We start from the raw sequence: 13,134 nt of genomic DNA, 5'->3' as shown, positions 1-13,134 counted from the left end.
AGGGTCTTCATTTTGCTTGCAAGAAAACATAATAAATATTACTGTTTTCTCCACTGATAAAACTATTATAATTAAGACTATTCCATCAGACATCACAAAGAAGAAATTGCTAGTCACTATCTTTTAGAGCCAAATGAAAATGTATAAACAAAGGATACAATGTGGTTGTTCTTGATTATGCTGCAGCAGTAACAGCACTTTCCTGTGTACATTGTTACTGAAGAAACTGGGACAGCGTGCATACCATATCATAAAACAACTTCCGAAACATTCATCATGTACACAAATAAAGGAAATGATCATTGGGTTAGACAAGAAACCACGATTTAATAGAAATATTAATTTAAATCAGTCAATTCTACAAACCTCCACACTTTCTGGTGAGGCATTTCCATCTGCTGCAGTATCTGTGAGGTCATCATCTTCAAAAGTTGCACGCTTGTAGTTTGACATCTGCGAGGTTAAGAATAAGAAAGATTCTCTTGGTTAAAGATGATTTTGAATAACTTTTAGCTACCAATGTTATCTATGGTTGCATTATTTGATGGAATCTGTACACAGCATTCATAAACCATGATCAAAAGCATTGCAAACAACTGATGATGTGTTAGAATGATAAGAATTTTTAAATGAAATCTCATATTTTCAAAGGAGTTACTTTCAAGTAAGAGTGCTCAAAATCAAAAGAAAGCACTGGTCATACACAGCAAACCAGTCAGCATCCATAGAGAGAAAAGACAGGTTCTGCGAACAGAGAACAAAATGCCTGAAACTAGATTTTTTTAAAAAGCAAGAGGTTGTTTGATGGTATAACAGATAATCTCAATGAGGTAATGAAACAGCACTAAAACGACAAATGAGCATGCTAACAGCTAAGATGATGAGGCTCACCCCAAAAAAATGATCAGAAAATCATAATATCATAGAATGGTTACTGCACAAGAGGCCATTCAGCCAATCGTGTCCGTGTCAGCTCTCCATGAGAACAACTCACCTGGTCCTACTCCCCCACCTTTTCCCCATAGCCCTGTAAATCTTTTCTCTTCAGATAATTATCCAATTCCCTTTTGAAATCCATGACTGAATCTGCCTCCACCACACTCACAGGCAATGTATTCCAGATCCTAAACACTTGCTGCATAAAAACAGTTTTTCATTGTTAAGGGCAAAGCTTGTTTAACTAACTTGCTGGAGTTTTTTGATGAGATTAACAGAGAGGGTTGATGAGGGTAATGCTGCTGATGTGGTCGATATGAACTTCAAAAGGACATAGACAGGTTTTTGAAATGGGCAGACAAGTGCCAGATGAAATTTAATACAGAGAAGTGTGAAGTGATTCATTTTGGTAGAAAGAATGTGGAGAGACAATATAAAATAAAGGGTACAATTCTAAATGGGGTGCAGGAGCAGAGGCCCCTGGGTGTATATGTGCATAAATCATTGAAGGTGGAAGGAGAGGTTGACAGCATGGTTAATAAAGCATGCAGCATCCTAGGCTTTATTAATAGGGGCATAGAGTACAAAAGCAAGGAAGTTATGTTAAACTTGTACAGAACAATGGCTCACCCTCAACTGGAGTATTGCATCCAGTTCTGGGCACCACACTTTAGGAAAGATACAAAGGCATTAGAGAGGGTGCAGAAAAGATTCATGAGAATGGTTCCAGGTATGAGGAACTTCAGTTGCGTAGATAGACTGGAGAAGTTGGGACCGCTTTCCTTGGAGAACAGAAGGTTGAGAGGAGATTTGATAGAAGTGTTCAAGATCATGAGCAGTCTGGACAGAGTGGATGGGGAAAAACTGTACCCATTGGCGGAAGGATCAATAACAAGAGGGCACAGATTTAAGGTAATTGGCAAAAGAAGCAACATGAGGAAAAACATTTTCACGCAGCAAGTGGTTAGGATCTGTAATGCACTGCGTGAAAGTGTGGCGGAGGCAGGTTCAATCGAGGCATTCAACAGGGAATTGGATTGTTGTTCTCTAAAAAGGAAGAATATGCAGGGCTACGGAGAGAAAGCAGGGGAGTGACATTAAATAAATTGCTCCTTCAGAAAGCCAGCACAGACTTGCTGTAACAATTCTGTGATTCATGTCGCCTCTTGCTCTCTTGCCAATCACTTCAAATCAGTGTCCTCTGCTTCTTGATCCCTCAGCCAACGGGAACAGTTCCTTCCTATATACTCTGTCTGGACCCCTCATGATTTTGAACATCCCTATCAAATCTCCCCTCAACTTTATATAAGGAGAACAGTCCTAGCTTCGCCAATGTATCCATGTAACTGAAGTCTCTCATCCCTGGAACTGTTCTCATAAATCTTTTCTGCACCCTCTCCAATGCCATCACAACCTTCTAAAGTGTGGTGCCCAGAATTGGACACTACTCCAGTTGAGGCCAAACCAATGTTTTATAAAAGGTTCATCATAACTTTCTTGCTTTTGTACTCTATGCTTCTATTTATATAGCTCAGAATCCCTTATGTCTTATTAACCGCTTTCTCAACCTGCCCTGCCACCTTCAACAATTTGTGTACATATACCCAAGTGCCTCTGCTCGTGCACCCCCTTTAGAAATTGTATCCTCTATTTTATATTGCCTTTCTTCATTCTTCCTACCAAAATGTGTCACTTTGCTCTGCATTTAATTTTATCTACCACGTGTCTGTTCATTCCAGGTGCCAGTTTGTGTCCTCTTGAAGTTTATCACTATCCTCCTTACAGTTCACAATACTTGCACGTTTTGTGTCATCTGCAAATTTTGAAATTGTGCCCTGCACACTCAAGTCTAGGTCATTTATATAGATCAAGAAAAGCAGTGGGCCTAATACTGACCTCTGGAGAACCCCACTATATACCATGCTCCAGTCCAAAAAATAACTGCTCACCACTACCCTGTTTCCTGTGACTGAATGAGTGAAATTGAAGGGGAAAAAACCTGTAGGTGTAAGTCTAAAATGAAAACTGAAATACAGGAACATCAAGATAATATCCCCCCCTCTCAACATTCAGACCAGAGGGATGCAGAATGATCAAGACAAAAATTAGATTTAGGGATTGATTCCCGAAACAGCCAATCCCAGAGAGCAGCAGCAATTGCAGGCCACACTTGCTGGAAATAGGAGAGTTAAAATGGGGAACCACAGTGAGCGTGGGGTCACATTTGCGAACAGAATGATTATGTTCAAAGCAGATACCCCATTGGCATTTGATCTTCCCAATGTAGAATAAATCACATCATGGACAGCAAATACAGCACACTAGATTGGAAGAAGTCCACATAAATTGCATGGCTCACATGGAAGGAGTGTTTAGGGCCCAGGACAATGGTGTGAGTGAATGGGCAGATGTTTCACACAGGAACAGGAAATACCAGGGGAAGAAAAGCTGCAAATTGAAAAAGAGTATCCCGATATAAGCAATCTCTCCAAAAGGCAAGATGGGGACTACGACTATGCTACTGTGCTACCAGTCCAATACTGGTACCTAAACATCAATTTTCAGCTGGTATTAGTTGACTTACATTCACTGCTGGAATTGGACTTCTGTAGCCAGAAGAAAGCTCTGTACAGGGGTGCATGTATAAGTGTATAAAGCTTCCCTCCCACCGAGGAGTATGGGCAGGAGTGTACACAGACCCAAAATATTTTTTTTAAACTCTTCGGTTATAAAGTGCTCAAAAGATCAAACAGCATTTTTTAAATCCTGCTCGCCACTGTACTAGAAATCACTCCAAAACAACGTGATGTGAGATGGCTTACTCATTCAGTATCATAGTTACTTTACGGAGTCAGCTCAAGACTTAACTCTAGAGTTATACCAAAATATTTTCATAGCTCTAAGGTGGTTGCCATGTCACATCAATGGAAAAGTGTCACTGTAAGTGAATTCTAGCTGTGAGACTATGCAGTCAATTTTTCTGGATGAGATCCTGGGTGTCAAAAAAAAAAGTATAGAGATTTGTAATGCCAGATCTCTTCCCCGGGATTTCCACGGTTTCCTGAAAGGGGCTTGCGTGGGCCTGCAATAGGTGGCCAAGTTTTCCCGTGGAAATAAGTGGGAAAGGACATTCCCACCTAACTTTTCTTTAGTTTCTCCTTTGAGGAAGTAACAGAAGCAGCCTGAAGATCTTGCTCCCAACACTTTGCAATCAGAGAATCTAGCAGGAACAGGCAGTGGGTGTGTTGACAAGTCCCTTCTTTTGTTTTTAGGAATATCAGGCTAGGAATGGACTGACGGCCATTTACGTGCTGTTCCCTTCACAGCATCCAGAAGGTGCAGACACTAGCAGCAGCCAATTTTCCTGTCCCCTTCCTGGCACATGGCCATGCCAGTGGGATGGTAATGACACAATCCACCAAATTTAAGTATTCCAAGGCCTCAGAGGTCACCACGAGAATTGGACTCAATAACTTACATATGCCCACAACCATTCTTCATTCCAACAATGTTGCAGCAATCTCTATTACCAAGTTCCTTGAACACAATACAGTGATTCAGCAACGGAAGTACATGTTTTGAAACAATTCATTGTTTCCTAGTGTGAACAGAATGTGCAAACAAATAGAAATCCAGTGGGAAATCCAGCGTATGAAAAGCTTACGGGAATCAAAACCTACTGGAACACTGAAAGTCCAACAAGTGCTGAGATCAGCATTGCGACCACACCTCTCTTTTGTGCAGCCTACTGCAGGTGTTCACTGCAATATGTTTAAAATAGACTTTCATCTGCACAGAGCCAATAAATAGCAAGAAAGAGAGTTAAAAGTCAATTCTGCCTGACAGTAACTCTCTGTAGGCTTTGAATGCAGCACTGATAGCAACTGTGATATCAGTTGTGCTGTCAATCTTGCTTACAAACATAAGTTGTACAAATATAAAATTGAATGAAAATGCAGCTTTATTGCAAAAATAGAGATTATTTGAGTATGAAAGTTAAGAGTGCTATGTTACAGATTCTCCTATGCCATTTTGATCAGTAGATGGAGACAGTATTCCTTTACTTTTTCTTTCCTTAAGGGTAAACGTTTCTTCATAATGTTTTAAAGTAATTATTTGTTTGGCCTATAAATTGTCCTCACAAGACTTTTCTGGTAAGGATGTTCCTGATCAAGTAAATCATAAATCTTTTATAATGATAGGCTTCAGCAAGTTTTTTCACAAGACTTTGTTAGTAAGAATGTTCTGAATCATGTAATTCATAAATCTTAAATAATAATAGGCTTCAGCAAGATGACTAAACCTATGTTCTGTTTTCAAGGACTTTTTGCAGGAGGGATCGAAAAGAGTATTTCATTTAGTTTCTTGCTCCAAAAAACATTTGTTTTCTTGCAGACTTCCATAACTTTGACCCAGCAAATAGCTAGCATAGACACAATATGCTGAACTGTCTTCTTCTATGCTCTAAACTTCTATGGTTAACTACACTATTTTCCTCTAGCCATGAGAATGAGAAGTTTAGGTTGCAGATTTCTCAATACGACAGAAACTTGCATTTATACAGCACCTTTAATGTAGAAAAACAAGACACTGCACCTCTGTGCAATCAGACAAAAATGGATGTCAAGTCAGAGAAGGTGATATTAAGAGGCCAAAAGCTTGGTCAAACAGAAAGATTTTAAAGAGGGCCTAAAAAGGAGAGGGATGTCCAGAGGGTTTGATTAGATTAGATTAGAGATACAGCACTGAAACAGGCCCTTCAGCCCACCGGGTCTGTGCCGAACATCAACCACCCATTTATACTAATCCTACACTAATCCCATATTCCTACCAAACATCCCCACCTGTCCCTATATTTCCCTACCACCTACCTATACTAGTGACAATTTATAATGGCCAATTTACCTATCAACCTGCAAGTCTTTTGGCTTGTGGGAGGAAACCGGAGCACCCGGAGAAAACCCACGCAGACACAGGGAGAACTTGCAAACTCCACACAGGCAGTACCCGGAATCGAACCCAGGTCCCTGGAGCTGTGAGGCCGCGGTGCTAACCACTGCTTGGGGATGGGGAAGCAGGGGAATTCCTGAGTTTGGACACCCAATGGTTAAAGGTATCACTGCCAATGCACAAGAGTCCAGGGTCAGAGGAATGGACAGTTTGGGGTAGGGAGAACTGTAGGGCGGTAGGAACTTGCAGAGATGAGGAGCAGCAAGGTCATAAAGGGATATTTAAACACAAGGATGAGAATTTTAAGTTTGAGATGTCAGAAGACTAAGAGCCAATGTAAAGGACCTCGCAAGACTTTTCAGTTAAGGATGTTCATGATCAAGCAAGTCATGAATCTTATATAATAGTAGGCTTCAGCAAGTTTTACACAAGCCGTTGCCGAGAAGGTGATGGGCGAGTAGAATTTAATATGGTATAGGATGCAGTCATCAGAATTTTTGATGAGCTGAAGTTTATCAGTGTTGCTTTTTAGTGAGTTGATATGCAGTAGAATTCAAGTGGCATCAGCCACACAAGATTTGCCTCTTACCCCCAAATATGATGGATAACTTTGCTTTTATGTGGTGCAGCATCAAATAAACTCGTTAAGCAAGTTTTCTCAATTATCATCTCCAGCAAATAAGACTGTTACACGGTGCTGAGACAAGGATGATAGAAACAGTCCTGCAAAAGATCAAATATGCTTCTCAATATTGTGTCCCACGAGACAGGAGAGAATAACAAACACTATGCACACAACATACCAACAAATTCCTTATGTCATGGTCCTGTAGTTTTTTTTCCCCGGGAATATGCGGTTTGCCTTTAAAGCTTGCAAAGGATCAGTATTGCTTTAAGAACCAGCAAGCCTCAGGAGTTATAGGAAGGTGCATTTTCGTTGCCTACTGAGCCAGCGGCACTCGAGATCGCTTGGCCATGTGAGCCACATGGAAGATGACACATTGTACAGCGAGCTCGTCATTGGTATCAGACCCACTGGCCGTCCATGTCTCCACTTTAAAGACATCTGCAAACGCGACATGAAGTCCTGTGACATTGACTACAAGTCGTGGGAGTCAGTTGCCAGTGATTGCCACAGCTGGCGGACAGCCATAAAGGCGGGGCTAAAGAGTGGCGAGTCGAAGAGACTTAGCTGTTGGCAGGAAAAAAGACAGAAGCACAAGGAGAGAGCCAACTGTGTAACAGCCCTGACAACCAATTTTATCTGCCGCACCTGTGGAAGAGTCTGTCACTCTAGAATTGGCCTTTATAGCCACAACAGGCGCTGCTTCACAAACCACTGACCACCTCCAGGCGCTTACCCATTGTCTCTCGAGACAAGGAGGCCAATGAAGAAGAAGAAACAGCTATTTGGAGACTGCGATTCAAAGGGTGCATTCTCACTACCATAGATACAGCCACTGGGAGTGAGTATCAAGCGATACATTTGTTACAATTCAATTTTGAACTGGCTTTTTAGTTGAAGACAGTTTGTTCTAACAGAACACAGACACAGAGGTTACACAGGCAGACAGCTGTGATGACAGCACCTGCAAAAAGAGCTCTCAACCATTTAAACTGAAGAGGATTTTAGTCTGTTTATTATCTCTCAAAATTCTAAAAAAGTCAAGCCAAAACAGAGATCTCTGGTAATTTAAACTGAAGAAAGGGAAGTTAGACTGTGACAATCTTTCATCCCTCAAAAACTCTAAAGTCAGATTGATTCCATTGAAAGTGTTTGCAAGTCGTTAATTGTTGAAATTCACTGGAGAAGGAAAGCATCACCTACTGTTGGAGTTAGACTACGGACTGTTCTACTGTGGAAGAACCTTTTTACTGCATCGGACGGCTGTGAGGACTTCAAGCAACATTCTGTGAGGACTTCAAGCAACATTGGACTGTAATTTGCAAGGACTCTAATTTTTTCTATTTTAAATATTGTTTATATCTTCATAGTGTTTAAGAATTTAGTTCTCCTAATTAAAGAGTTAATTTATTGATTTAAAGACACCTGGTTTGGTTAGCCTCATTCGGTGGTTTAACAGATGGTACAATTTGGCTGGGTCTTTCTTTAATTTGGAAAGTTTTAAATGATATGTTAGATGATCTGTGGAGCAACAGGATTGAATTAACAGTGCGTTTCTCCCACCACAATCAGAACCATATATTTTGATTGGGGGCTTTGACTGGAGCAATCAGTCGTAACACTTACAAAGGTTCCGTGATCACAAAAGACGAGGTAGAGTTGTTCTTTCGCCAGATTCATGGGCAAAGAAAACAAAAATACATACTACTGTTAAACAAATAAGTTCCTCGCCTTCCCGCCACCCCATCTAACAAGAACAAAATGCACTACTGTACAGAAAAGTGCTGAATGGTTACAACTTTAGGCCAGTGTACATCTATATGAGATCATCATAATTTGATTTCTCTAGAGCTGCAAATGTCCTTCCACCCATTTATCTCCCTTACACATATCTATAATCTCCACCAACCCTACAACCCTCTGAGCTCTCTACACTCTTCTAATTCTGGCCTCTTGATCATCCCCAATTTGAATCGTTCCCTCATTGGCGGTTGTGCCTTCAGCTGCCAAGGCCCTATGTTCTCGAAGTCCCTCCCTAAAATCGCTCCATTTTTCTTTCCTTCTTTAAGACGTTCCTTAAAACCTACCTCTTTGACAAAGCTTTTGGTCACCTACCCTAATATCTCCTTACGTGGCTTGGTGTCAAAGTTTGTTCAATAACTCTCCTATGGAGTGCCTTGGGTCATTTACTATGTCAAAGGTGCTATATAAATACAAGTTGTTGTTGGTTTTGAAGTCGTTAACAGACCAGAACTATAGGTTCTGGCTCAACTGCAATTTGACTCCATTTTCCAGAATGCAGACGTTACATGACCAGGCAGAATGTTATCACATCCAGCGCTGTTCTTGGAGACTGGACGTTGGAAGGCTGGACCAGGTGGATTATTGTCAAGTTGATTCTTAAACTAACTTTTCACATAAAGATCTAAAATAAAGTTCTGAAGATTTTTATTCGCACTTTTATAAGAAAACATTACGTTTACATAGTGAGATTAAAACATCAACCCACGCGTTATTAAATCATTATAAACAAAGGCATCTCCCTCAAAAGTGCCAACAAAATTAAAAGCGCGATTCCGTAGGATGTCACTGTTCCGCAAACCCAAAAAAAGTGTATTTTAAAACTTTTTAAATATCATCAAAACATCAATGAGAGCAACAGAGATAAAAGGCCAAATCTGATTGGAATTTCGGTGCACGGCCGATATCTTTGCACGAGATCGCATTACTAGTGAAATACTTAATCTAAACGAGTAAAAAGTCTATATTACCATAAGCGGTGCAACAAAACTTTCCTCTGAAGACAGCTGCATCCGGAATACTGGAAGGGAACGAAGACCGATTGACACCGCACAGCTGCTAATTAGTCCTTTCCCGCCGTCTTCATTGCTGCCTGTCAGCGCGGGCTTGCAGAAAGCAGTCAATGCGATGCTGGAGATTTATGACAATCCAATTAGCCTGAACTGTTGATCGTTTTGGGCGACGAAGACAAGTCCTTCCCCACCGACACTCACTGCACCAGGTTTTCCGAAAAATGAAAGGCAACCCACCAAACGTGTTTGTGTGTGAGGAAGACGGCCAATCATTCGCTGCAGATCACACGTCTACAGACACTAACTGCATTCCATAAACATCCTTCCCGTTACCGCATGTTTACACAGAGAGAAAGGGAAGAGGAGGGAGGGAGAACCCGTACAATCTGCGCCCAAACAACCGACCCAGCCAATCGCATTCAAATGATTAAGGAGCAATATCTTCGCACGCAGCTGCTGTCCCCAGACTGGCTGGGTGTCTGTATCGAGAACATGGCACTATAAACAGTCCAAACACAACTGCAGCCCAGAACTCGGAAAGCAGCAGACTGGGAGAAACAGGCAACACGTTGCTTCTCTGTCCAAATTTGTTATTCTACAAGAGCTCGACACAATTCGGGGGATTTTAAGATAAACACAAATGTTGCGGCTCAGCCGGTGTTCCGATTTGAGGCTGGCTGCATTTTATTCCCATTGGGACGATGTTTGCGGCTGGGCACCCCCACCCCCGGCCGAGGAAACAACGACCTATTCATAGATTGTAAGGAGCGCTCCGCAGCCGAGGATACATCTGAGAATATAAATACACGGGAAAAGAGTCGCGAAATAAATATGTTTAGAATACAAGCGTTTATCTGCAACGAGCTGACTTCAAAACGCCGGGGAATCACGAACCACGTGTATGGTCCCAACTCTCCGGTTCTCGCCGGAGGAGTCAGCACCCAGGTAAACAGAGGAGGAACATGGTTTCTTTGCAATCCATTGTTCGTCTGATCGTCTTCACTACTTCACAAAAGAGCAGGCCGAAGAATGTTAAATATCTTCAGAGAAACCACGCTTCCTTTGCAAAGAAATATAGAAATATCTCCAGTGTTTTATTTTTTAAATCGGCGCTTACACAAATGAGACAATCTGCCGTTCACGTGAAGGCCTGGCCCCAATTGCATAACCGTATCTTACATAAGGGTGGGCGAGTCACCAGTAAATGTAGGAGAGTGAATGTTCCCAATGACAGGAGGTGATCGCTCCACTTACCATCCTGAACTGTCTGAGGAACTCCGGATGCCGGGTGTACAGACCCAAGGGAAAATTAACAAATTCCTCACACCCAGCTATTGTTTCGAAATAAGTCGCACTGGTCCCAAAAGATTGTGTGGGTTTGGTTTAGCCCAATGCCTTTCATTAACTTCAAGCAAACAATAATAGGACAGGAAACCCTTCCCTGTTCCCGGTTCCTCAGACTCATCCAATGGGCTGTAAAGTGGCGCAGAGCACGCTGCAGACTATTTTACGTTTTAAAGGGAGGCTGCCCTCGTAAAAGAGGGAAGTGGACGCGGAGTTCTTGTGCAGTCGAGTAATGAGTAATTCAGAAGGCCGTAGCTTCAAAACGAAATAAACTTTTGGAGATCATGTAAATTAAAATTGTCCAACCTCGGAGGTGAATTTAACCTGTTAGCATTTAACAGTTTTATTATTATATTCCTCTGTGCACGTTATAAGGGGGGCGTTTATTTTAAACGGGTGAAAGCCAATATTAACATAGCAAAGAAATAAACTTCATGGCAGCATTGCTACATTAATACTACCAACAGCCATTTCTAAACACCGTGTATCTTTAATGAGCATATGTCGGAGAGGATGAGTATGAAGCCTAGGTCATTCACTTTGCTAGGTTTATTGGACTTTCAATCGGAAGAGAGGGGGTGAGAAAATGACTGTAGAAGTTATTACAGACTATATACTTAACAAAGATTTCAGTTGTTGCCCCCACCGTGTACATTGATCATTCTTTTTGAAAACTGCTCCAAGGGACATCGAGACAGCAAAGGTATCTCTCAAAGCTCACTGCCACCAGTGTGATCTACCGCCACCATAACAAACAGTAACATTTTATTCAGCTTTCCAAGAGGAGGAAATAGTTCCACTTTTAATGTATGCAACATTTCTTAGCCTCAGTGAGAAGCATTTATGGGGGAAGACTGGCTGTTTATCCTTAGATTATGGAAGGAATTAAGACTGTGTATTAAAACTCTCAACTTTGGGCTTTTGTTAGAATAAACTGTTATCTCTGTGACTCTCAGGATGATAGTTTACTGTTATTGCTCTGAGCTGCAGTCAGTATTTATGTATATTACAGTCATATATTAAAGTTTCAACTATAAACTATAAGGAACCAAAAATTTTATTTGTTTTTGTTAAATATTTAATTGTAAAGATACAGTCCATATGGGAGCTTTGGAATATTTCTGTAGAAGGAAAATTATCAGCAGATAGACTAAAACTGTGTGGCATATACAAATGTTGCATACTATCTTATGCTTGTCATCTCAAAGCCTTAACTGTAATTTAAACCTTTGTCAACTCTTTTTTTAATTCACAGTCCCCCTTTTGCTCTGTTAAATGACTGCCAAACCTCCATATTTTGCATGGGGATCTCTCACACCTGATGTCCACTGGTAGTGTGCCTGATACCATTTTGAGTCAGGCACATTCTTGTCGTCCAGGATGCCCACCTGGAAATTAGGGTCCTCCACTTCTTTCAGGACCCTTCTGTCATTTCTGACTTCTTGAGCACTGGATTCACCTATTCTAAAACAATCCTCAAATTCAGTCTGAAACAGTCAGGAGCAACACTGTTGCTGTGTTCTTTAAAGGCATCCTCAGTTGCAGTCAGGTATGCATCTGGTTAGTTTTTATTAGAATGCAGATGGACTTTAATGCCTGTTTCTGGCTGTGTCGGCTCCTCTAGCTAACTGCAAAAATTGCTGCAAATTATTTCTTTTGGAGGTGGGAGGCAATTTCTGCCTAGGGCTCTGCACAAATTTCTTTTGGCAACATAGGTGTGCTGTTCGGTTTTCCATTGTGACTCGAGTACTGGGGGAGAAAGAGAAAGAGTGAAGAGACCTGCAGCAGTTGGGAGAAGAGGGGGAATGAGGAAACGCCACATGAGTTTAGTAGAGATGAACATTGTATCACCAGTTAAGTGAGAAGCAGTGTACTCGATGGATGCACTTCACCGGAAAGGCTGTTACAGTGCTATATATTGCAGCATCAACTGCAGCCCAACTTCAGGTCATACACTTCATTGTCTTAGGCTCTGAAGATGACTATGACCCTGAATTTCTACACCTTGGAGTCATACCAGACCACAACAAGTGACATAAGCAACATCCCAGTACATACACTCTTTTTCAATGCAGATGACTTAATCTCCTTCTATATGGAGGCAGCAAAACAGGAAAACCTGGGGACAATTTCTGCCTGAGGACTGCAGGATTTGCATAGATGCAGGGCATAATTGATTGCGCCCACATATTCTTGTATGCTCCATATAAAGACCCTGGGTTATACACAAACAGGGCTTTCACATGCTGAATGTGGAGTTAGCATGCAATGACAGACAACGCATTATGCAGGTCAGCACCCAGTTTCCTGGCAGTTGTAATGATGTCTTTATTTTGCAGCAGTCTTCAATTCCCTCATCTCTTCCATACAGACCATTGAGTGTTAGGCTGGCTGCTTAAGGACAAAGGAGTGTCCCAAACACATAGCTTATGACATGTCAGAAACCCACACACAGATGCAGAGAAG

General features: G+C 41.5%; 1 protein-coding gene across 6 annotated transcripts in view; it reads right to left on the bottom strand.

Moving 5' to 3' along the window:
* LOC137375327 (endothelin-converting enzyme 2-like) overlaps positions 1–10,804 on the bottom strand; it is a 172,804-nt gene extending 162,000 nt beyond the window's left edge. For 2 of the 6 annotated variants that reach the window (XM_068042324.1, XM_068042329.1), the window contains exons 1-2: positions 9,283–10,804; positions 367–453 (exon numbers count right to left, since the gene is read on the bottom strand). In XM_068042324.1, coding sequence (XP_067898425.1) covers positions 367–453; positions 9,283–9,324 — 129 coding nt within the window. In that variant the 5' untranslated portion in view covers positions 9,325–10,804. Of the gene's footprint in view, positions 1–366; positions 454–6,475; positions 6,610–9,282 lie in introns of all 6 variants that reach the window. The other 4 variants (XM_068042327.1, XM_068042325.1, XM_068042328.1 and 1 more) reach the window with 4 other exon arrangements.
* Positions 10,805–13,134: the final 2,330 nt, after the last annotated feature.

Source organism: Heterodontus francisci, chromosome 11 (assembly GCF_036365525.1).
Source record: "Heterodontus francisci isolate sHetFra1 chromosome 11, sHetFra1.hap1, whole genome shotgun sequence".
Taxonomy (NCBI): domain Eukaryota; kingdom Metazoa; phylum Chordata; class Chondrichthyes; order Heterodontiformes; family Heterodontidae; genus Heterodontus; species Heterodontus francisci.
The sequence above is the reverse complement of the archived record's forward strand: the minus strand, read 5'-3'. Positions and strand labels throughout refer to the sequence as shown.